The 24,312-nt window shown below is 38.8% G+C and overlaps 1 protein-coding gene across 1 annotated transcript in view; it reads left to right on the forward strand.

The window, feature by feature from the left end:
* Positions 1-21,392, forward strand: part of LOC135478237 (coiled-coil domain-containing protein CG32809-like) — a 56,914-nt gene extending 35,522 nt beyond the window's left edge. The window contains exons 5-17 of the mRNA XM_064758509.1: positions 1,331-1,532; positions 2,748-2,925; positions 3,371-3,980; positions 5,327-5,621; positions 6,554-6,708; positions 8,571-8,600; positions 10,216-10,424; positions 12,026-12,144; positions 14,169-14,299; positions 15,603-15,678; positions 16,272-16,355; positions 17,087-17,228; positions 17,980-21,392. Coding sequence (XP_064614579.1) covers positions 1,331-1,532; positions 2,748-2,925; positions 3,371-3,980; positions 5,327-5,621; positions 6,554-6,708; positions 8,571-8,600; positions 10,216-10,424; positions 12,026-12,144; positions 14,169-14,299; positions 15,603-15,678; positions 16,272-16,355; positions 17,087-17,228; positions 17,980-19,338 — 3,590 coding nt within the window. The 3' untranslated portion in view covers positions 19,339-21,392. The remainder of the gene's footprint in view (positions 1-1,330; positions 1,533-2,747; positions 2,926-3,370; positions 3,981-5,326; positions 5,622-6,553; positions 6,709-8,570; positions 8,601-10,215; positions 10,425-12,025; positions 12,145-14,168; positions 14,300-15,602; positions 15,679-16,271; positions 16,356-17,086; positions 17,229-17,979) is intronic.
* The last annotated feature ends 2,920 nt before the right edge of the window (positions 21,393-24,312 follow it).

Below are 24,312 nucleotides of genomic sequence, written 5' to 3' on the forward strand. Positions count from 1 at the left end.
TTATCTTGAGCATTTAAATCAAGGATTTGAAAATGAAGTAAAAATTTTAGTTCATATAGGGTTGCCGAGGTCGTTAGCACACCAGTGCGGCGCAATGATCCATGGGCCTCTCACCAATGCAGCCACAGTGAGTTCAAGTCCAGCTGATGCTGGCTTCCTCTCCGGCTGTACGTGGGAAAGTACATATGTAAGTGGATTCAAGGCCAGACATGCCTGGTTTCCTCGCACCATGATGCTGGCCGCCAGCATCTTAGTGAAATATTCTTGAGTACGGCATAGAGCACCGATCAAACACATGTAAATGTGAAAGGCTAGATACTCTTTACTCCTTTACCAATCAACCAAAAAAAACTATATAATTGTTTAAGTGAAGCTGGATTTTTCACATTTATATATTTTTTTTTCTATGCTTTTTGGATCATGACGTCCAAGTTTTTCCATGACCTCTGGTGACATGTAAAGAGAAGGCCAGACCTGTGTGCCATCTGTGACAGTTTAATGATTGTTACTGTAAACAAATTTCCACAAGATTTAATAACATTATAGATGGCTTATATTTATATGTCTTTGTTTGTTAAATGAGTAATCATGCTGTTTTTTGTAAGTTTTAAGGAATTGATGTGTTTTATGGAAGTTTGTACATGTAGTGAGAAAAAAAGGATACATATCCTTTACTGAATTTTAGGGGCAAGATTTTTGAACGTTTTTTTTTATATATGCAGTGATATATGTGTGTGTGTGTGTGTGTATTTATTTATGTATATATATATAGGCATAAAAGTAAGATTTTTCTGATGTGGAGAAATGATAGAATAAAAAAACAAATAGGCTTTCTCAACTTTTTACATCTTTGTATTCCGACTGCAGTTTCGAATGTGTTGTTCTTATCAAGGAATGTTATATATATATTTTGATATTTCCATGCCCGTAAATAAATAATTAAATCAGGAGGTAGGCTGGTTATTGGTATATTTGCATGTTTTCTCGGTGATTACCATGTAAAAAATGTAATTAAATTCCCGTGGTATGAATGATATCAACAGTGTATTTGAATATCAACACAACTGTAAGTTTCATGGCTGGAATCGAATCAAGTTTCAAAATTCTGCCTCCTGTAAAGACATGCCTTTGTGAAAATTCAGTTGATTATAAAGCCAAATTTAGACATATCACATTCTGATATTTTGACATCTGTTCACATTTTTATCACGCAAAAGCTGCCTCATACCTCAGCTGACAAAAACAGATTCCCCGGTTATCAGTAACTGCAATTTATATGTGTGTCATTGCCCAGTGTCAAACAAATCAGAGTATTTTGAATATTTTCCAGGACTTGTGTTTTTGATATTCGGTGACGAGACTAAGCGTGGGTTATTACCCAATGAGGTGACCCAGCTGGACACAGTACGAGCGTTATTCGTTCGATCGTTCCCAGACAAATTAAGCATGCAGCTTTTTGAATCTCGACCACAACTAAAGATTTACATCCAGGATCAGAAGTCTGGGGTATTTTATCAGCTGGAAGATCTCAGGTAGGCTTTTAATTTGAAATATTTATGCTGAAAATGTCAGAAATCTAGAGAGTTGAAATTAACTGTGATAGAATAAAGCTTTCTTTTTACTGTTTTAACCTACATGTATTATGGTGATAATCTACTGACAGCTTTTTTTTTTTAGTTATTTGATTGGTGTTTTACACCGTACTCAGGAATATTTCACTTACACAAAGGCAACCAGCATTATGGTGGAAGAAAATCAGGCAGAGCCTACAATCATCCACAGGCTGCTAGTAGACCTTCCCACGTGCAGCCAGAGACTGATTTCAAGAAGAAATATGGATTTAAATTGTATTAAAAATGACCTGATATTTTAATCCATCTTTCCTGGTTCTAGGAGTTATTTGGATTTTAGAAAAGTGTTTAGAAAGGCCTGTTAATCATTTTGCATGACAGTGCAAACAAAAACATAGTTCATTTGTCTATAATTTAATCTTTCAAATGGTTGTAGGCTTTGAACAAAATTATATACAGAACTTGAAACCTTGTAGATATTAAAAGATTAACAAATTTTGGGAATACAGGAGACGGGTTAAGCGGGAAATATCTTAACATCTGTCAGTTAGAGTGATGTATAAATTTTATACGTACGTTCAAAACTGCAGCCAAACCATAATCTGGTTTAGATCAAATACGACGAAAACAAATGTGCAAAATTGTGCCGTGGAATCCTGCTGAAAAATGGAGGACATATTCTATCTTGTTCCTGGGCTTGTGTCTCTTGTTTCTGTTGGAAAAGTTTTATTGTGGGTGAAGAAGTTTCCACTCAAATATAAGGTCAGTTTTATCGGTTGAGGAAACCAAAATGCATCTGTAAAGCTTGGTTCTCATGGAACCGGACATCCTCGCCAGCTGTGTGAGAATACGTCCACTGGCATCAGTGAAGGTGAAACGTGTTTAACTTTCCAAGTCAGCATCAGGAGAATAAACATCATGAGAATGACTGAACCTCTGGTTCTGCCTCACTCAACCTGCGGTCACAGGCGGCCGCAGTCAACCAGGAGATCCAGGCTTTAACCACTGTCCTGGCACCTGGCAAACCTGATCAAGGACAAATTGGGGGCTATGAGAAGAACACTTTAACCATAAAAGCCAACAGATCTCCTTGCTTAGAAATTATTAGACCTGCTAGCTTGGCGTAAGCCAGCTTGCTTTGTGACCGTGGTGTAAGCTGTCTTTCTCTATTCACAGGGATATTCAGGAACATTGCATCCTCAAGGTACACTACTGTGATAGCAACGAACCCCAGAGGGTTAGAGAGTATACTAAAGTCCGCGGGAAGACTATACTCTCCCCACCACAAGCTGCAGGTGACCCCAGGTCACCAACATTCAGGGGAGACCACTCTGAGAAGAACGGCATTGATCAGGTATTGTGCTTCATCTGTTTGGCTTGTTTAAATAGTAACATTATGACAGAAGGTTGAAAGAAATAACAAAAATGTTAAGCCTATATTCAAAATAAGTTTGACATTTTTGTCAAATTCATTTTTTTCATTTATTGAGATATCTAGAAAAAATTTTCACTGAAGTATATTTGGAGAGAAAACTGCTAAATGTTTGATTTACATAGGTTTTTTTTTTTTAGTTTTTAATGTGCGTCATTATATCAGCTTAAAAGAAGAGAGTCTGATTTTGCAGAACATTTATATTCATTATAATATAGAATACCCATGCGTGGAAAGGTCTGGCAGAAACATGCGGATGGTCATGGGCACTGCCATGTAAGTCAAATATTCTTGAGAATGTTGTAAAACACCAAATAAATAAATGAATAAATAAATATAGAAATACAAAATACATATTTACTTTCAGACATCTTCCAAGATCGCAAGCTTCCCGATTGCCAATTCAAATTACCAACATCTCAGTAAAAGACCACAGCAAATGCGAGACCTTCCTGAAATCCGTTACCGACCTCTGACCCCTGATGTGGCACACACGTCACCGGAGGGGCGGTGGAGAGGACCCCCAATGGAGGAGCCAAGGCGGATGCTTCCAGAGCGGCCGTTTTCTCCCGATCGGTTGGCCTTAGGAACCATCCCAGAATACCGGCAACCCTCTCCGGGGATGAAAAGGCACACATCACCACGTGCCGTGAGATCGGCACAGAGCACACCGACACCAATGGACAACACAGGACCTAGTTCAGGCCGAAGCACACCTACTGCTTCTCTTACAGCACCGCATCAGTATTCAAAGTATCGCTCCTTATCACCAACGGGCAGAAGTGCCCCCATCCCACATCGATCCCCGCCTGGGCAGTTTGTGCGAGACCGGACTGGTTACCATAGTGATGGGTCTCCACAAGTAAAACATGGCCCCGTCTTTCCTGCCCAAGCACCAGTGTATGTTGCTAAGGGAGCACGGGCAACCACTTGTTCAACTTTCTCTCCACAAAGGGCGACTGGGGCTCCTCCACCTAGTAAGTATACGTATACTACCTAAAATCGTTTATAATTTCATGGACTGTGCCCCAGTTAATCTCCCAGCTGTACAAAGAGCAGTATAGAAAGGTGATTATGTGATTTACTGTTAATAACACATAATCGTATTGTGATTTTTCACCAACTTTAACATATAGGTGGTGAGAAATTCCATGAAAATTGAAAAAGTAGGTGATCATCTACCCCTTAATAATCGTGAATTTCGACCGGGACTAGCTTGCCCATTTTTCCTGATTTTGAAATTTCTGTTGAGTTTAGAAAAGTGTTTTGAGGTTTGCTTGAAACATGGGGTGATATTCCACTGGAAAATTGTAAGCTTTAGCACCAAAAATAACATTTTTTGACATTTATTTGCCTCTAAAAACGCATGTTTGTAGATGAAATTTTAGGTCATTTAGGGTATGCGTTTCCTAAATTATTTATGAATTCAAATGTCAAAACCCACTAACTTATTCAAAATGCTGTAATATTGCAATTAATTTACAAGTAGTCACCATTTGAACAAAAGGAAAAGTTTCTGATAAATGTAGGCCCATTTTGCTTGCGTTTCACACATGTAAAGTGTGTCAGATGTGACCCACTGGATTTTCCATGCAGAATACAGGATTAATTAGGTATGTCTTTGTCACATGGTGGTGACACAGGTCCCAACTGACTTGACCATTATGCTCTTGTAATAGATAAGTTTGCACACATATGGTCAGTACAAAGGCAGATATAAACAATGAGCTACACAGCGGGTGCCCAAATTATTTTGTAGATGGGAAAACTTCCCTGTTATTGTCTATGATCAAATGTTGGCAAAATCATGGTGATGTTTGTCTACACCAGTTTATGTGTACCGCTTTCCATGTCACAAGATTAGGGCACTCATTTGAATATAGGCAGAACCTGAGCAAAATCCACTGCCTCTGGACCATGATTTGGCCATAGCCAAACTAGCGAGAGCTAGATTTGAACAAGCAACCTTACTGGTCTAAGGCTAATCACTTTCGTGGACCAATCAGTGAATGCTTATTATTATAAACCACTGTTAATACATGACTCATGCCTGTGAGAAAATAATATTTATTTATTTATTTGATTGGTGTTTTACGCCGTACTCAGGAATATTTCACTTATACAACGGCGGCCAGCATTATGGTGGGTGGAAACCGGGCACAGCCCGGGGGAAACCCACAACCATCCGCAGGTTGCTGCCAGACCTTCCCACTTACGGCCGGAGAGGAAGCCAGCATGAGCTGGACTTGAACTCAAAGCGAGAGAAAATAATATCTATATGGATTAATATGTGTATAAAAAATGTATATTTTCCTTTTGCTAGGATCAGGGGAACCAGACATGAGGGAAATGCGAGACCCAAGAAATCCCAACCGAAACTCTCTGGTCTACGAACCTGTGGGCATCCCACCTATTCCACGTCAGCCAATGGGAAGACCCGGTGTGGATCGGGGGGAGGGGCCAAGACGCCCGCAAAATCTCGGTCCGGCAAACTCGGTGTCAGACGGACAGATTTGCCGAAGAAGCCAGAGTTACCGAATGCCGGGCGACCGTGCTGAGGTTAGAGGGCGACCTAGGAGTATGACCCCTCAGGCCACAGAATATGACCCTGAGGGAAAGTAAGGACAACTATCTTAGTGAGAGATTTAATGACAAAAAATTTTCTGTCGTAAATATATACACATGAATGTATGGATTCTTCTCCTCATGTGATAATATTTTGTGATATGTGCGATTATTTCTTCATTTATTTGATTGATATTTTATGCTGTACTCAAGAATAATTCACTTATATGATGACATCCAGCATTAAAAAATCAGGGAAACTGGGCTGAGCCTGGAAGACACCCACAACCATCTGCAGGCTGCTGACAAGCCTTCAAACATCTGTGCTATTAAACATAGACTTTTTGAAAATCAAATGTAGTTGTTGGCGCATTACTTAGTAGTTATGAAAAAAGAGGCCCTTGTACATGTTCATGTTCTCTGGAAAGTATCCTTTTCTTTGCTTTTTGACTTTAGTTCATTCCATTTAACTAACGTATTTAAGGCTATTGGATATTTAACTGGGTCGGAAGCAACAAAATGTAAAGTTGTCTACTTATTCACATATACTGAATTGTTGATCTATAAGAATATTTTCATGGAGTTCAAGCCTGGAAATTAGCTGGAGGACAAAGACAGTGTCCTGCACCAAATGATATTTTGACAGGGGTCAACTCTTTGGCACGTGACCAGATTTCCATGTAAATAACAGTGTAACTTTTTTTAATAATGTGCGTAGCTGGATAATTTGATGAATACATCAGACATCGATTACAAATATTATTTCCAGCCTTACAACTAACGTTAAATGAGAGAAATAATACTGATGTTATAGAAGCACCATAATATAGTATTCCAACAACCCGGTCATGGGTTTCCCCCCAGAGCCCAATTTCCTCCCAGAAGTGAAATATTCTTGAAAACACCAATCAAATAAATAAATAAATAAACAAACAAACAATACAGTAATGAACACTGCTAACCTATTTGCATATGTCACTCTCAGATTCCGTATTGAGAAGATGGAGGCACAGCTGGCAAACCTAACAGCATGGGTGCATTCAGCCGTTGTGCCCAATGGCACTGGGGACCCAGGTTCAAGGTCAAGTAGCTTGAGAAGTCTTCAATCAGGGAGCACTAAATCATCGTCTACATCTAGCAGTAAGTACACTCTGCTTCTCCCTATTTTCGGGACATGTGGTCTGCTCATTTTAGCCAGTATATATGTAATTATAGCAGGAATATTGGTTTTTTTTCTCTCTTTTCTCACATGGTTAGACCATCAAATGTACCCATATGTTCACTTTTCCAAAAGGCTGGTAAAGAAATGTAATGTTCTAGAACGAAACACTACTAATACCTGTCTCAAAAATTCGCAGAATTAGTGTACCCTCTATCAAGGTAGATAACTTCTGTCTGTGATTCATTGTACAACAGTTTGACTTCAAACTCTTTTGTCATTAAAGGTATGAACAGTCCTACTGTATCATGTGCCTTGTGAAAAATGTTAGGCAACTGTCGTTGACATTAGTTTACCAATCATATGTCTTACCACGTTCAAGACATACAAATGACACCTATTTCCTTTAGGAACTTTAAGAAGTCTACAAATTTTTTTCTATCTGTTGGCTGAATTCTCAAAATTACTTTTTGTAAAACTTTTTTGCAGACACCTTTGCTATAGTAAATGTGATCAAAATTACTTGCTTTACATTGTTGACAGGTGACTTTAAGCAATAATAGTTTGAACCCGAAATCTCCCCTGTTTCAAATAATCCAGCTACAGAGTTTTTCTTCAAACTTCCTCATTCAGTAGATCTTAAACAGTGCAGTGCAATATTTTGTATCATGCAGTTAAGAGAAATATTTAGTGAATTTCTGTATTTTTCAAAAATGCTTCTAGCCTACATTCAGTTGAACAGCTAGAAAAAATGTTTAATTGTTTGCAGCCATGGGTCACTTAAATTAATGTTTGAATTCTTTTGGTTCCTGTAATTCTTCAACCTTTTCGCATGTTAGCACGGTGTTTATTCAAGCATATTATGAAGACATTATTCTGTGATTAAGACTGATTATACTTTTTGTGAAGCCCTAAAACTGGCCAATCCAACCAGTGTAGTTTTGTCTTCAAAATCAAATCAAAAGTGTGCATAAATATCACACTGAACATTGTTCTTTCATATGTGAAAAGGTTGAGAAATGAGGGTACTGCATGTATCCTGGTGCAACCGTGTGCACTGTGTTATGTTTGATTGTTTTGTGCATTCATAGTCAAATGTCGAATGTCTCAGCCCTAACTGTACGTCACTAATATCTTCTGCTTTTGAAAAAATTGTAATATAATAACACCTGTGTTCACATCTTAAAATGCACAAATTTTTGGTTCTGTGTTCTATTGAAAGCAAAGGGAGAGAGGTAGTAATAACCCTTATCAAACCCCTTGAAGGAGGCATAGAAAGGTACTATAAAGAAAACTATGGTTTGAAGCAAAGTGAAGAAAAATATGTCCAAAAAATGAGAAAAGAAAATTTCAGTTTTTTATTTCTTAATAACCTCTCTTTTTTATGCATACTCTCCAGAAATATTCGGAGATAATGTCATCAATGAACATAGTGGGAGTGCAGGACCTGCTCAGCGCCCCCATCTCGTGGTCTCCCATCCCTCACCCCCATCCCAACCCCCCACCCCAACCCCCACTCCCATCCCCACCCATCCCAACACATTTAGACAACTACCACCTTTGCCACATCATATATTGTATATTAAGAAATAAAAAACCAAGGATAAGTTTTCAGATAAGTGAAATATTTTTGGGAAGCATTTTTTTACAAACATTTGTGCTCACATTACCTCCCTTTGCTGTCAAATTAAATGTGGAATTTCTTACAGTATTTAAATCACAAATTGTTACTTTGTTCTTGACCTAATTGTAGTGTTGCCCCTTGTTTGCTGTAGAATGTGATGAACTTGCTCTGTGACTTTCTAACAAACTTTAACATGTTTGTAACATTTGTCATTTTCAGATACAATTGTAGTTCATCGATATGCTCAAGGTATTAACAAATACGGTTCAGTCGTAGCTTGCTACGTATGTAACATTAAGCTTGCTACGTATGTAACATTAAGCTTGCTACATATGTAACATTAAGTTAAGACTAGACATGTCTGTTGTAGCTGTTTACAACGTGGGTATATGGGATATAAATCTTGTTTGCATGTTTATAGATTATGATCGGTGAAAAGGGGAAATACCCTATAAAAAGACTTCTAGAAAAGTCTTCCTGCTCTATTTAACATAATTCTTAGGTTCCAACTTCAGTTAAAACAGTTAAAAACAGGTTAAGAATTAATTGTGAGAAAACTACAGCATTTGGCTGGCTACCTAACAAATCTCACAAGCCTATTTTGTGCCAGCTGGATTTGAACTCGTAACCTCCATATCCCCGAGCAGTGTGCAAATCTGTACGTCTCGTGTGGAAAAGTTTGTCAGCCATTTGCCAAGGGTCGGTAGTTTATGTATGGCACTTCAATTTCCATCACCCATAAAACTGATCACTGTTCTTGAAAGTGGCGTTGAACATTTATTTATAGTATTGGTGTTTTACCATGTACTCAAGAATGTTTGGCTTTATAATACACGAAGGCAGACCATCATTGTTAAACTTTATGGAAAGTCTTATATAATAATTCACTATATTTCATGCACCTAAAGTTCAGTGTTTTTCAAGTGAGACATATTGTTTGATTTTGATCAATTCATTTATATGTACATAACAGTGCCACATACGATTTTTTGTTAAATTTGAATTATTTCTTGTCAGAAAAACTCAAGTGCTGATATCGAAAGTATCCTTAATGTGCTTCTGAAAGTTCGTCCCTATATAACTAACTTAAGGTGAAATACATCATTTTTATTTATTTATTTGATTGATGTTTTACGCCGCACTCAAGAATATTTCACTTATACGACCACGGCCAGCATTATGGTGGGAGGAAACTGGGGAAAACCCATGACCATCTGCAGGTTGCTGGAAGGCCTTTCCATGAACGAAATACATTAATAGATGTGCATGTGTAGACGTAAATCCCATTTATGGTGCATGCCTCATCTGTGTATTAAATTGTAGATGTTTTCCTTAATACATTGTGGACCCTTCCCTGTCAGTGCACTAATGACACTAACAGCATGCTAGCATGTTTCTGTTTGCATGTGAAGTATTATGGGGGCATAAATGCAAATCAAGTACTATACTGACCAATGAGAACAAGGTACTTTTCCCGCTCATTGGCGACTCGGCTCCAATCTGATTTGACCATTGGTTCCTTTGTAGTATGTTCGTAGCACGTTTCTAGTCTGCTCACAGAACGCTCTCCGCAAATGCAGGGATCAACAATAGACTGCAGAGTTAATAGGCCATAATTTTTATAGGCAGTTCCCTGCTATTAAGTCAAAATAACCTGGGCAGCCATTCACAGCTACCATTTGCAATACTGCGTTACTTTGGCCAGTCATGAAAATTCATACCCCTGGATTAAAACATTGCCAAAAAATTAATTGAACTTACATTAAAGTAAATTTTCAATTTATTCTTTTCATTTCTTTTTTTTTTGTTTAATTAATACTCTAATTATACATTCTAACTATCTTTTTTATTTAATTTTCACTAGGTTTGAACGATCTATCAACAGCAACGAAGCACACTCAGACTATCTATCAGTCCCCGTTGATACTGTCGAAGGAGCTATCAAATGGCTTGTTGTTGTTGCACAAGCGCACAATTGAACTGAAAGTAGAGCTCAAAGGGTTGAGACGACTGCAGCAGCTGAATATGGAAGGGGCGCGCGAGTCGATTGATGAGGTGTATGGGAAAATTAAGGTATTGTAACGATATACAATGTGGAAAGACCTATATACATGTACTTGAAAAGGACGATTTACAAACCAGGCCTTGTGGTTATCTCCACTCATAAACCAACCCTTTGTCACACACATGTACAGTAAGTGGAAAATTCTAAAACACCCAATTAAAAACCGTAGGTCTATCAGCAACCTGCGGATGGTCGTGGGTTTCCCCCAGCTCTGCCCACTTTCCTCCCACCATAATGCTGGTCGCCGTCGTATAAGTGAAATATTCTTGAGTACAGCGTAAAACACCATTCAAAGAAATAAATAAACACCGTGCTGATGAATGAAAAAGAAAAGATGGCTTACTTTTTATATTAGCTAAATTGGAAATTCAGCTCACTAAAGCAAGATTTTAATTGTCGAACTTTAGTGCAACTACTTAATAATTGTGTTGATGAAATAGGGTTGGTTCATTCAACACGTACATGTATGGCACTGGCTTAATGCAAATAAAATGTACAGTCTCTTGGAGTGTTCTTCCACCATAATGCTGGCTGCCATCATATAAGTGAAATCTTCTTGAGTACAGTGTAAAACAAATAACAAATAAATCAATATCCTGAAAGCACCATATGGGTTATAAGCCAATTTGTATCCATTCATGAGTACAAGGAAAGTTTGAGAAAGATACATTTTAAAGGCAAGCAAAGGTCAACCTTATTCCAGTAGGATATCATTCTGCTGCCCAAATAAACCTCAAAAGACTTCTCTAACATCAGTAGAACTCAGAACTCTCAGAATCGGGGAAGTGGTAACTCAGAACCGGGGAAATGGTAAATCAGAATTGGGGAAATGGTAACTTAGAATCGGGGAAATGGTAACTCACTATCGGGGGAAATGATAACTCAGAACCGAGGAAATGGTAAATCAGAATTGGGGAAATGATAACTTAAAATCGGGGAAATGGTAACTCACTATCGGGGGAAATGGTAACTTAGAATCGGGGAAATGGTAAATCAGAATTGGGGAAATGGTAACTTAGAATCGGGGAAATGGTAACTCACTATCGGGGAAAGTGGTAACTCAGAACCGGGGAAATGGTAAATCAGAATTGGGAAAATGGTAACTTAGAATCGGGGAAATGGTAACTCACTATCGGGGGAAATGGTAACTCAGAACCGAGGAAATGGTAAATCAGAATTGGGGAAATGGTAACTTAGAATCGGGGAAATGGTAACTTACTATCAGGGGAAATGGTAACTTAGAATCGGGGAAATGGTAAATCAGATTTGGGGGAAATGGTAACTTAGAATCGGGGGAAATGGTAACTTAGAATTGGGGAATTGGTAACTTAGAACCGGGGAAATGGTAAATCAGAATTGGGGGAAATGGTAAATCAGAATTGGGGGAAATGGTAACTTAGAATCGGAGGAAATGGTAACTTAGAATCGGAGGAAATGGTAAATCAGAATTGGGGGAAATGGTAACTAGGAATCGGAGGAAATTGTAAGACTTTTATTTTTAGGTCATATACAGTTGCCTGAAAATCAAATTTTGATATATTATCTCAAAAGTTGCCAAGATTACGAGTATGGAATCCTCTGTAACATCCTGTCTGATTTCTTCTTCCAGGTTGCCTTGACAACTGTACCCGGGGTTAACAATCGTCCAGTGAGGCAGCTGAGATTGGAGGTGGACACCGTATGTGACACATTTAGACAAGACAAAGAGAGGGTCCAGAAACAGCTACAGTAAGCATTATGTCTACTCTGCCTGACAGCTCTCAAGGAGCAGTTCATGTGGTCCTAAACGAGTTTGTTGGCAGTTAAAACCACTTTGGTGGCCTAGTGGTTAAAACATCCGCCAAAATGTCAGGAGACCTGGGATCAAACCTAGGTCAGGTCATGAAGACTTTAAAACTTGCCTGGCTTGGCACTCATACCTAAAGGTTAGGGCAAGGACACAGGACTGGTTGGCTCAGTATCAGTATAATGTGACGGGTGCAGTGTCATGTCTGGTGTCTTCAGCATGATACGTTAGTGGGCAGCAGCACTTTGGCGGCATGGATTCGCCCCGCCACAAGAATACACACACTGAATGACTCCTTCTTTCACCAATATCTGAACATTGTCCTCATTTTTTTTTTTATAAAAATCTGTTATACATTGTAAAGGTTGACAATTATTTGCCAGTTACCAAAGACTGAATACATTCTTCATTATTGTGTCAAACCATTGGGTTTAGTATGGGCTTGTACATGGGAAGGTCTGTTGGCAACCTACGGATGGTCATCGGTTTCCGCCAAAATGCTGGCTGTCGTCGTATAGATGAAATATTTTTGAGTGCCAATCAAAGAAGTAAATACTAAAGGCTATCTGGTTTTCTTTTTTTTAACCATGACTCTTGGCTATCCATTTTTCTCTAACCATGACTCTGAGCCATCAGATTTCATCTAATGATTCTGGGATATCAAGTTTCCTCTAACCATGACTGGGCTATCAGGTTTCCTCTAACCATGACTGGGCTATCAGGTTTCCTCTAACCATGACTGGGCTATCAGGTTTCCTCTAACCTTGACCCTCGGCAATCAGGTTTTCTCTCACCATGACCCTGGGTCCCTGGGCAATGAAGCTTCCTCTAACCATGACCCTGGGCAATGGGGTTTCCTCTCACCATGATTCTGGGCTATCCAGTTTCCTCTAATCATGATTCTGGGTGGCTTAGTTCCTTCTAACCATGACTCTGGGCTATCCAATTTCCTCTAACCATGATCCCGGGCAATCAGGTTTCCTCTAACCATCACCCTGGAGAAATCAGGTTTCCTCTAACCATCACCTTGGAGAACCAGGTTTCCTCTAACCATCACCCTGGGCAATCAGGTTTCCTCTAACTATCACCCTGGAGAATCAGGTTTCCTCTCACCATGAACCTGACCATGATTCTGGGCTATCCAGTTTCCTCTAACCATTACTCTGGACTGTTTAGTTTCCTTTAATCCTGACTCTGGTGGTATCCATTTTCCTCAAAGCATTGGCCTTCTTTCCAAGAAACTTATTCAAAATAACTAAATCTATCAAATATGTCCTACCTGAGATTTGAATCCATCATTTTCATTCAATAGTATGTAGTTATGGCCTTCAAATGTACAGGGGGCCTCCGTGGCTCATTTTGGTTAGCACGCTAGCGCAGCATAACGACCCAGGAGTCTCTCACCAATGCGGCCGCTGTGAGTTCAAGTCCAGCTCATGCTGGCTTTCTCTCTGGCCGTACGTGGGAAGGTCTGGCATAAACATGCGGATGGTCGTGGGTATTCCCCGGGTTCTGCCCGGTTTCCACCCACCATAATGCTGTTTGCCATCGTGTAAGTGAAATATTCTTGAGTACGGTGTAAAACATCAATCAGATAAATAAATAAATCAAATGTACATTTTTAGCTATGAGTGGAAGTTCATGAACTATTAATTAGTTCAATTTTAGATAATAACTATCATTGAATGAATGAATGAATGAATGAATGAATGCTTGGGGTTAAACGTCGTACTTTACATGATTAGAGGAAACTTGGCAGGTCTGCCAGCAACCTGCGGATGGTCGTGGGTATTCCCCCGGGCTGTGCCCGGTTTACCCCCACCATGATGTTGCCCACCGTCATATAAGTGAAATATTCTTGAGCACAGCGCAAAACACCGATCAAACAAATAAATAAATCAATAAAGCCTAATACCCTGTCATTCCCAACTTTAACAGGAATGTTGGATTCTTGTTGATTTTTCAGTGATCTTGAGAAGTCTGTGGAGGAGATGAGAAATGATGTGATCTCGCGTCAGTGTCTGGTCAACATGTCGGAGGTGGAGGGGATGGCCTTAGCCCTCAGTCAGATCGCAAAGTCATTGGCTGATCTCAAAGGTACACTAATTCCTCAACCTTTTCACCTTTTTTAAAATAGTAGTTTTCAGTGCAGTTAATGCACATTTATAATTAGATTTTGGAGACAAAACTACATTGATGGGATTGGTCAGTTTCACAGCTTCACAAATGTCTATCTTATAAGTCAACTCAGAATAAAGCTTTAAGAATATGCTTGAATAAAAACCGTTTCTTTTTAAATGAGGGAAAACACCATAATTTATGTATTTTTCTAAGTTGGGTGGGGTGGCAAATCCAACAGGACAGAAGCCAACACATGACTCAGTATTTTGGTTTATTCGAATGACTCTTTAAAATGCTTTAAATAAAACTGAAATCTTCAATTGTTTATTTCCTTGTGTCACATGTGAAGGTGCCACAGTACCCTACCTTGTGAAGCTTTTCAGTGGAATTGGAAATGATTCTGTTGGAATATTTTTATTAGGAGGTTGTAAGATTTCAAAATTTGAAAAATCTGAGAAAAGAGTTTCTTCATTCTGGTTTGTGCATATGTGTGTAATTATTGTCACAAACACAGCACCAGTCACATGTACAGATGTGTTGTTTGATGAATTTATGTGGGGCAATTTGTAAAGTTGTGGAGAAGCAGTGGTTAGAACATTGTTGCAATTTCCATATTGTCATCGTCATACCATTTACTTCATGTAAAATGCACTGAAAATGCACATCATAGGCAACAATGATACTTCAGCTGTGGTTGATTGCCATAATAAAACTCACGGTCAAATCAATGAGGTAGTTCTGAATTCAACCTCTTTTATGACCGAAGGTAAAAAGAGTCCTGCAATATCATGTGACCTGCCAAAACATAAGGCAAGTATTTCATCACAATTACTATAATATGGGTGTCTGAAAAACGCTCAATGAAGAAAATTTAGGAGCCAAACATTTGTGAATGTAAAAAGTTCCCGACGGAAAGAGGTATGTAGTTTGTACGCCTGGAACATGGTGAGAAAGTTGATAAGTAAGTTAATGTGAATGAAGATTACCAAACATTCTTGACAGGTCACATGGTATGGAAGGACTTTTTTTTTTTTACCTTAAGCGGTGAAAAGGTTCAAACTCAAAATTCCAGTATTGATCTTCACTGATATGTAAATCATCATCATTGGTGTATGAAATCAAATGTAGATGTGTTTATACAGTATAGCTATTTCTAAGGTTGTTAATAAGGTCGGTTACCTCCCCTGATCTTCAGTCCAATCAAATAGTGGTGCAAATCATCATCCAGATAAATGGACTTGGGCTGTGTATGTAGTGTGATTATATCTCTGTTATTCAGGCCGGTTACCTCCCCTGATTTCCAGCCTAAAGTCAGTGATGGCCGGTGAGATGGAGGTGGTTGTTGGAGAGGAGAAGTAAGTCATGTACCTGCCATAAGAAAAATTACCGAAAAAAGTGCATTCTTAGAGGAAAATAGAGGTCAGAAAATATTACTTTTGGTGCTGATAGAGGACATCATCCTGCCTTCAAATAAACCTCAAGACAATTTGCCCAGATGAGTAGAACTTTCAGAATTAGGGTAAGGGGTAACTTTGTTACGGATGGAATTCTGCTAATATACATTAACCTTAGTACAGGCAAGCAGGAAAATTCATGTACATTCTAACAGGACAAGATGAGTATTTGCCAAGGGAACTGGGAAAAGTTTATCATGGGGAAAAGCGAGTCTTGGAAGTGAGGTAATTAAGTCTGGGAATAGGGAAAAGGCAAGTATGGGGAAAGGCAAATTATCGGAAATAAGAAAATGAATTATAGGAAGTGGGAAAGAAAAACAAAGCCTTGGAATTGTATTGAGAGTGAGACATACATGTAGGAGACCAAATCATAAGATAGAGATTGTTAAATTTTGAGAACTTTAGTACATCCTTTCCCTGTAGAGTTTTAAAAACTTTAAAGCAAAGATCTGATGATTCCAAAAAATGTTTGACTTCCCTTTTTATCGGAACAGATTTGTGAAGGAAGAACCAGACAGTATTGAAACATGTTTTCGAAAGTGCAAGAAATTGACAGGAACGCTCTTCACCATGAAACGGTAAGTTTTACCGATAGACTTCAAGATATGGTAATTTTTCTTCTAAAAAGTTTCAAATTTTACTCAAGACCCTCTGGTTTGCTAAACACATTACAAAGACACTGCCACGGAAAACAAAAAAAAAAAAGAATTTACTATTAAACCACAATACAATAGAGGGCAAAACCAGAATTGGAAAAGGATCACACCTAACTGATGAAATATGGCCTCTTGTCAATTTACCTGAATTAGAGTTGTATTCATGTAATTTCTTAAATATTTGCAAATTACACCTGTTTAATAGAGCTCTCAATCTTTAGATCTTCAATTTTATGGCCATGCTACAGTCCATGATCATTTGACTGATGTTGTTCTTGAAAACGGCTTTTTCTGACTTGATACAACCAGTTACCTGGCAAGGTTCACAGCTTTGTTTATAGCTCTGCTATTTCTGCATCATTCAAAAACCTGAATGTCGTACATGATATAAAAGGAACAGCGGCATATGTGGCTAAATAATATTTCAGAGTGGGATATAAGTAAGACCTTTGTTTCTCGTTTATAAGTTTTTTTTATTAAATGTTTGCATTGGGTTTACCTTTTGTTTATCCATGAAGTATTTTCTTCACGCTTTTGGACCAACACCAGTCATAGCAAGGGATTTTGATTTCATTTTCTCTCTATGTGCTTGTCATCCATTACTCCTTAATGAAACGTTTAGATTGTACAATGTAATACCTGCACCCTTTCAGGTTGGCATCGGTCCAAGAGCAACGCCCGCCTCAAATTCCTGTGTTTGGTGGGGACCGTTCAGAGAGAGCCAAGAAATCCACTGTGTTTGAAAACATTCAGTGTGTGGTGCCAAACCATGATGCTCGTCTGCAGAGCTTAGAGGTCAGTCCAAGATCATTCTTCAGTTAAATGTTTCTGTGAGAGTTAATCCTGAATAATTAGCTGTATTTGCACCAGACGGACAATTTGCTCGAATTGAGGGGTCTGCAGAGCTTAAAGATCAATTTGCTCGAATTGAGGGGTCTGCAGAGCTTAAAGATCAGTCCAAGATCATTCTTCAGTTAAATGCTTCTCTGAGAGTTAATCCTGAATAATTAGCTGTATTTGCACCAGACGGACAATTTGCTTGAATTGAGGGGTCTGGTCGCTAAGAATATCTGAATGGCTTGTGAAGTTTTGGAAATATTTTAACAGCAGAGTTTTGTTCATAAATCCATCAACACACATGGTTGGAGAAAAAAGTAGATATACTGTAATTTTTCAATCTTTTTCACATGTTTGCAAAGTTTTGATTTAAGCAGATTCTGAAGGTATTATTCTTTGTACACTGATAACATTAGGCGTTTCGTGAAGCCCTGAAATTGGACAACCAACCAAAGTAGTTTTCAAAATCAAATTGAAAATGTGCATACGTTGCTTTAAAAGTTGTTATTTCGTATGCGATAAGGTTGAGGAATTGTGGTATCAAGAGTTGTGCTACAGATGTGTTCAGTGTGCTGTTCTGATCCAAAACTTGCTCATGATTCACTTTACTGTGCATGTACAATTTTGAATTAAATTTAATGAATTTAATGTGTGTACAGATGTAGGATTTGCTAAATTATCGATGTTCCGATTTGTTTGTTTGTTCCAGGCAGCAGATGCTTCTCGGGAGCGCAAGAGGCGATTAGCTGCTCAACAAGAGGCTCTAAGGTTTGAGAAGAACTTGGAGTTAGCTACGAAAAACCTGAAATCAAGAAACCAGCCGAGAGCAATAGAAAGTGACAGCGGAAGAACCACCCCAGAGACTGGTAACAGTGAAGGCCTGGCATCAGCAGGCAGTTCTGATAAAATCAGTAATGTTGGCAAACGACAAATTGAGGGCCCCAAAAAAGTGCCAAGATCACAATCATTAGATCCCGATGATCGGGATAAGGATGACCCTGATTCTTTGTCCAGTCAGAAGATGGCGGCTCGAGCAGAGTTTTTTCGCTCACTCCGCTCAGCCTCTCCTCCCGACCTTCCGAAACAGACATCAAAGTTAGACTGGGTAGTGGAAATTCCTAAATGCCAACCAGTGCCAAGTTCGTCTACCTCTCAAGATGGGGCGCCCGTAAAAACAGACTTGTCTTCCCCTTGTGCTTCGCCCGTTTCCAAGATACCTGGTCCTTCGATGAGGCTTTCCCAGAGTAGTCCATCCAAGTCATCTGACTCTGCTTCAAGCTCAAGTCCTACCAGCATTCCACAACCAGCTCAAGGTCAAAAGGTGAAATTTGGCTCAGAAGATGGCGACAAGAAGAAAATCCCACCACCGCCACCACCGAGAAGTTCTGCGCGGAGCACTACCCAATCACAGCCTTCTTTCTCATCATTCTACAGCACGATCTCGTCCCCAAGTAAACTGGAGTGCTCTGTGGCCGAAGATCAGAGCAATATGAATATAAAGTCAAGCCGAGCTGCGGGGCTTCCCGTGGCATCCACGCCAGTGGTTGGGGCTCCCAAAAAACCAGCGAATAATTTTGAGAAGGGCATAATGAATGTGGTGTATGTCAATGTCCATGCTGCACCCAAAGGCTCAGAACCGAGCAAACCAGCAGCTGGAAGGTTGAATGTTGTCGACAATCCTGCTGACAACGGCAACGATCAGGAAAGTGAAGGGGAAAGTACAAGCAGTGTGGACTCGCAGAACGAAGCCTGGCGCCTACGCTCGGACGCCAAGGGTGCAAAGTCTAGGGGGGATTCCGGGGCAGGTAAGCCCAGACTGTCGCAGGAGGAAATGAAATTTGCATTAGCCAGAAAGAAACCCCCACCTCCTCCACAGCGCAAGAGCAGTGTCTTGTCACGCAGAGATCTGACGGATCGCTTACAAGACCAGACGACAAAGACATACCACCTCAAGGACCAACATCAGCGTCTGGAAACGGTGGAAACAGAGCAAGAGCAGATAAGCAAGCAGCACCAAATTTTGGAAGATGAACAAAAGCAAATGGCCAAGGGGAAGAAGAAACCTTGAAATCTGGTTAATAGCAAAAAGATAAAGCCTGTAGTCGCCTGTGCCAAGAGCTACTTAGAAATAGAATAACGATTCAACTCACACAAACTATTTCTACAGGAGATACATGCACATGAAAAAAAAAGCACCATTAAAGAATTTTAAAAAAATGGTAATGCTTTGGATGAGGAGGTGTAAACAGTTTCCTGTGAGGCTTTCATTTGGGATTTTAGGACACGTGGAAAGCTGTCCCAACTCTAAGAGCGGCTGATAACTGAAGTAACAGAGGAATAAATTCTGCAAGGGAACGTTAAGAAAGGACCAAGGGAAAGTTAACAGAAGTGGAACCTTAAAAGCTGGTAATGCTTTTCATGTTGAAATGTTTCTATGGCAACAATGAAGAAAACTGCTGTGTCCATGGCATTGGTAATGATGGAATTTGATCTGGATACAAGACATGAGATAAAGTCTCTTTGGAACTAAAACAAAGATGATAGCAAAAAAATACCAATATTCTGGTGAGGTACATTTCTGTAGTGTCCTGGAATTCCATGTACATTGTTGCCATGGCAACGTTATTACAACATCAACAAAATCAATAACAAAAGCGGTGAATCATTTGGCGCAGTTGTTGTAATTTAATCTGTTGAACTTATCTAACCGTTGTTAACACCATCTGTTGATTAATGTTGTGCAGATATTTGTCTACTGCTATTGTACATATTTACACACATCGAATCATGCCCCAGCAGGTTCCGCAAACGCATTTCAGCAAGTGATGAGCACTTTACACTTGTCACCCAAGCAGTTTCGCTTGTTGAATTTGTTGTTGTTGTTACACAAAACAGGCCTTGTTAGTCCTCCGATCTGGTGCTTTGGCTTTTACTATATGCAAGCCATAATTTTTCTTAAAGGCAATTTACCACTCTACAGTAAAGTATGTATCACATGAAAGAGGGTGAAAAATTGTCCAGGAAAATAGTTGGATTTATTTTTTCACGGTTTGTTTGACCTAGTAAAATACATTGGAATATTTCATTTTATGGTTGCCTGCTCTGACCACAATGGGACCAGTGACAGCACATAAGCGTTTTGCTACTTGACACAGTTTAAAGACATCCACATTTCATCATTCAAAATGCATACACATGTACATATAGAGCTATGGATGCTTTCGCTGATTTGACTTTGAAACAGATTATTTCAGGTAAAAAACACAGATGTGACATAATTGATGCCTTCTGGGTCACAACAGACCACAGTGTAAAATCTAATTTTACTAGGTTAGAAAAATTCTTAAAAAAATAAACCCAACTCTTTTCCTGGACAGTTTTTAATGGTCTTCCATCTGATATATATTTCATTTTAGAGTGGTCTTTAACTTTAAAAGGGATAGCGTAAAATTCACATCTTTAAAATCAAATGTTTGTGAATAAATGTTATCTTTAAAACAAAGTGACATTTCACTTCTTACTCTCCGACTTAGCTTTATGATGAACCTTTTTATTTTAGGAATTATGCCATTTTATCAACATTTTTTTTTCTTTCTTTTTTCAAAGCAAGTGTATTTGAATCGCATTGTGCAATAAGCATATGCATACAATAGTGAATATGAATCAAATGACATGGTGCAAAGAGGTGCTGCATTTTAAGTTATTTATAGTAATGTATACATGTATTTACGTATTTCTTTGCGGCTTTAACTTTTGCAAGAATCAGCATTTATTTGACAATTTTGTAAAATGTCTTTTTTTTATATATGGCAGATGGTTGTGTTGGCAAGATATCCAAAGAAAAGTAATACATTACGAAAAAAAAGGAAAATAAATTGCTTCCTGTATAATTTTAAAATTTGTGAGCATTGCCATAATGTATTTATTACTTAGACATCATGATGTTATGGTTTTTCTTGCCTTTGATCTTTAACTTTTTATTATTTTGTGAATTGTTCCAAAAAGAAACTATTGTATCATTTTCACTAAAAAAATTTGATAGGTAGACTTTTTATGCAAGATAAATCAGGTTTAAGTCCTTAATGTTGGCATTATTGCAGTTGACTTAAGGGGACCATTCTTAATATACAGTGTATGTTTAAGCCCTCGTACTGGCAACAGGTTTTTTTGACAATGTGTTGCACGGTTTTATAGTTGTTCCATGATAGCTGAAATTTCTTGCCACTAAAGAAAATGTTTTCAGAAAACAGAACGTATACACAAGTTATCCAGCCATTTGTGTTTTTGAGATGGTCCCCTAGTCATGCTTGCCATTTTCTTCACCCTATGGTTGTGTGTGACTCTATGCAGCATTCCAACTCAGCGAATTTTTTATACTGATCGAACTGCTGCAAATTTAACATGCACCTGCCACATAGAATGCATTTTTATCTGTGTCCAGCTGCACTTGATCTGATGCAGAGAACCATGTCATTTGCATATTCATGTGTGTCCTATTTGAGGTGTATAAAATTCCAATTATTTTGATAAATCAAAAAAAATATTAAATCATGTACATGTATTGACGTTTGTTAGCAATTTAAGTTCATGTTTTAGTTTGCATGTACCTGTATTTAATTATTTCAAATACAGGTGTACACCAGACACAGTTTTTCGTGTAATTTTGGTTCATACTTTATATTTGATGATCATACTTAATATATCAACATTTTCCTTTTCTTATTCTTAAATTCAGTCAGATTACATTTCATGCATAAAGCCCAGTTAAATCTTCCCAACCAAAATCACGTTTTGCCGTGCTGAGGACTGTAAGTATTTTTTTTTTTCATACTAAACAGGAATGATGAGAGAAAATGAGGTCTCTTGTATTTTCCAAACATTTCAAGTTGAAGAAAAAAAAAAGAAAAAAGGTTTGATTTCTTAGACTGCATAACATCAGCAGTTTTATTCTGAAATAATAGTATTTGAAGTCGTCAGTGTTATAGTTATATTCCATACACATTTGTACGTATAATCAAAAGTTGGAATCCATATAGATTTTCTTCTGTTGAAAAGCAGAGATCTCACCAAATTTTTGGTACCTACAGGACAGTATTACCGACGATTCCACATCGAGGTTGGCGAGTACAGTTGTTTCTTTTTGTAGCATTTTGCACTTTGAGAGAGCAGGTAACAGTAAACATTATAATGCTAGACCATTATGATTACATGTGAGTATTGAGTCATTTGATCAGCAACAAAATTTGCATATGGTAATTAAATGTTTAACGGAGTAGTACTAACCGTCTAATAATCCCCCATAACATGAAGGAAGAGCGAAGAAAATGGTATCGGAATGTAATTGGTGTCAACTCATTGTTCAGGTTGCAGCTGGGTATGAAATAAAACATTACTGTCGAGATCTGTTATTTCCTTATTTACAGGAAAAAAAATCGTTCTAGTCAAGTACTGCATTAATGCGCTTAATTTCTGATAAAGAATTCAGTGTTGCAGTGGGAAAGATGGAGGAAACACGTTTTTTACCTCGTGTTGGTGTTCATTACAAAACTTATTTTCATGGATCAAAATACGGGATGGCATTTTCTTGGAGGCTAGCTCACATGAAGATAGGAAGATTTTGTGAAAAAGACTTTACCTGAAGGTGCAGAGTGTTGTGATTTGTGTGCTGTGAATGAGAAAAAAATGTGAAAAAGGTTTTAATTTTTGTTTATATTCAAGGCATTTGGATTCATAATTAATATATATATTCCACTGGAAAGCACATTTTTATTGTATATTGTGCACTTTTTGTGGTGTTTTTTTTTTTCTGCGCTCATTTTTTATCGTGCCTGTTGTTGTTGTAGTGTACATAGATATATATTTTACTGGAGATTTAGCTTTTTACACGTGAAGTGCTTTTGGATGCGTCAATAAATGAACGGCTGTTATCACTCTAAACATCAGTCATACTTCCTCTGTGTTTTTTTTTTTTTTTTTTTTTTCATGAGTTTGAGGTCTGGACCCAGGCAGTCATGGGATTGAGGTCTGAATCAAGGCAGTCATGACCTTGAGGTTTGGACCAAGGCAGTCACGAGTTTGAGGTCTTGACCCAGGCAGTCACGGGTTTGAGGTCTGAACCCAGGTAGTCACGATTTTGAGGTCTTGACCCAGGCAGTCACGGGTTTGAGGTCTGAACCCAGACAATCATGAGCTTGAGGTCTTGACCCAGGCAGTCATGAGATTGAGGTCTGAACCCAGACAGTCATGGGTTTGAGGTCTGAACCCAGGCAGTCACGGGTTTGAGGTCTGGACCCAGGCAGTCATGGCATTGAGGTCTGAACCCAGGCGGGTCACACGCTTGAGGTTTGAACCCAGACAGTCATGGGCTTGTGGTCTAAACACAGGCAGCCACAGACTTGAGGCCTGAACCCAGGCAGTCATGGGATTGAGGTCTGAACCCAGGCAGTCATGAGTTTGAGGTCTGAACCCAGGCAGTCATGGGCTTGAGGTCTGGACCCAGGTAGTCATGGGATTGAGGTCTGAACCCAGTCATGGTATGGCTGTCAAAAAAGCTACCTGAACGGACAGAATAACCTGGTGAGATTAAATGGTCTGTGATGATAAATATTGGTCACTGAATAGAAATTTGAAGGTCTTGGACAAATTCATTAAAGTACGTACTAACGATGTTTACAGTTGATTTCTTTATAAGATGTGCAGTCTTGGCATGTCATCACCATCCCTAGATATGTTTCCATGACATTGACAGAGTGCATAGATATCAGAGCACATATCTTCAAAGCATACTCTTCACCAAAGAATCTTCAACCTGGGGTGAATCACTAACCCTTGGGCAATTACGTTACTGTCTTACTTTCCCATATGTGGGAACCGCTTTGTTGGCCTAATGGTTAACGCATCCACCTCAAAGTCCGGAGACCTGAGATCAACCTTTGGTTGGGTCATACCAAAAACTTTTAAAATGGTACTTGTTGCTGCCTCGTTTGGCATTCACAGCACTGAGAGGTTAGTGCAAGGAAACAGGACTGTTTGGCCCGGTGTC

Source organism: Liolophura sinensis, chromosome 11 (assembly GCF_032854445.1).
Source record: "Liolophura sinensis isolate JHLJ2023 chromosome 11, CUHK_Ljap_v2, whole genome shotgun sequence".
Lineage (NCBI taxonomy): Eukaryota > Metazoa > Mollusca > Polyplacophora > Chitonida > Chitonidae > Liolophura > Liolophura sinensis.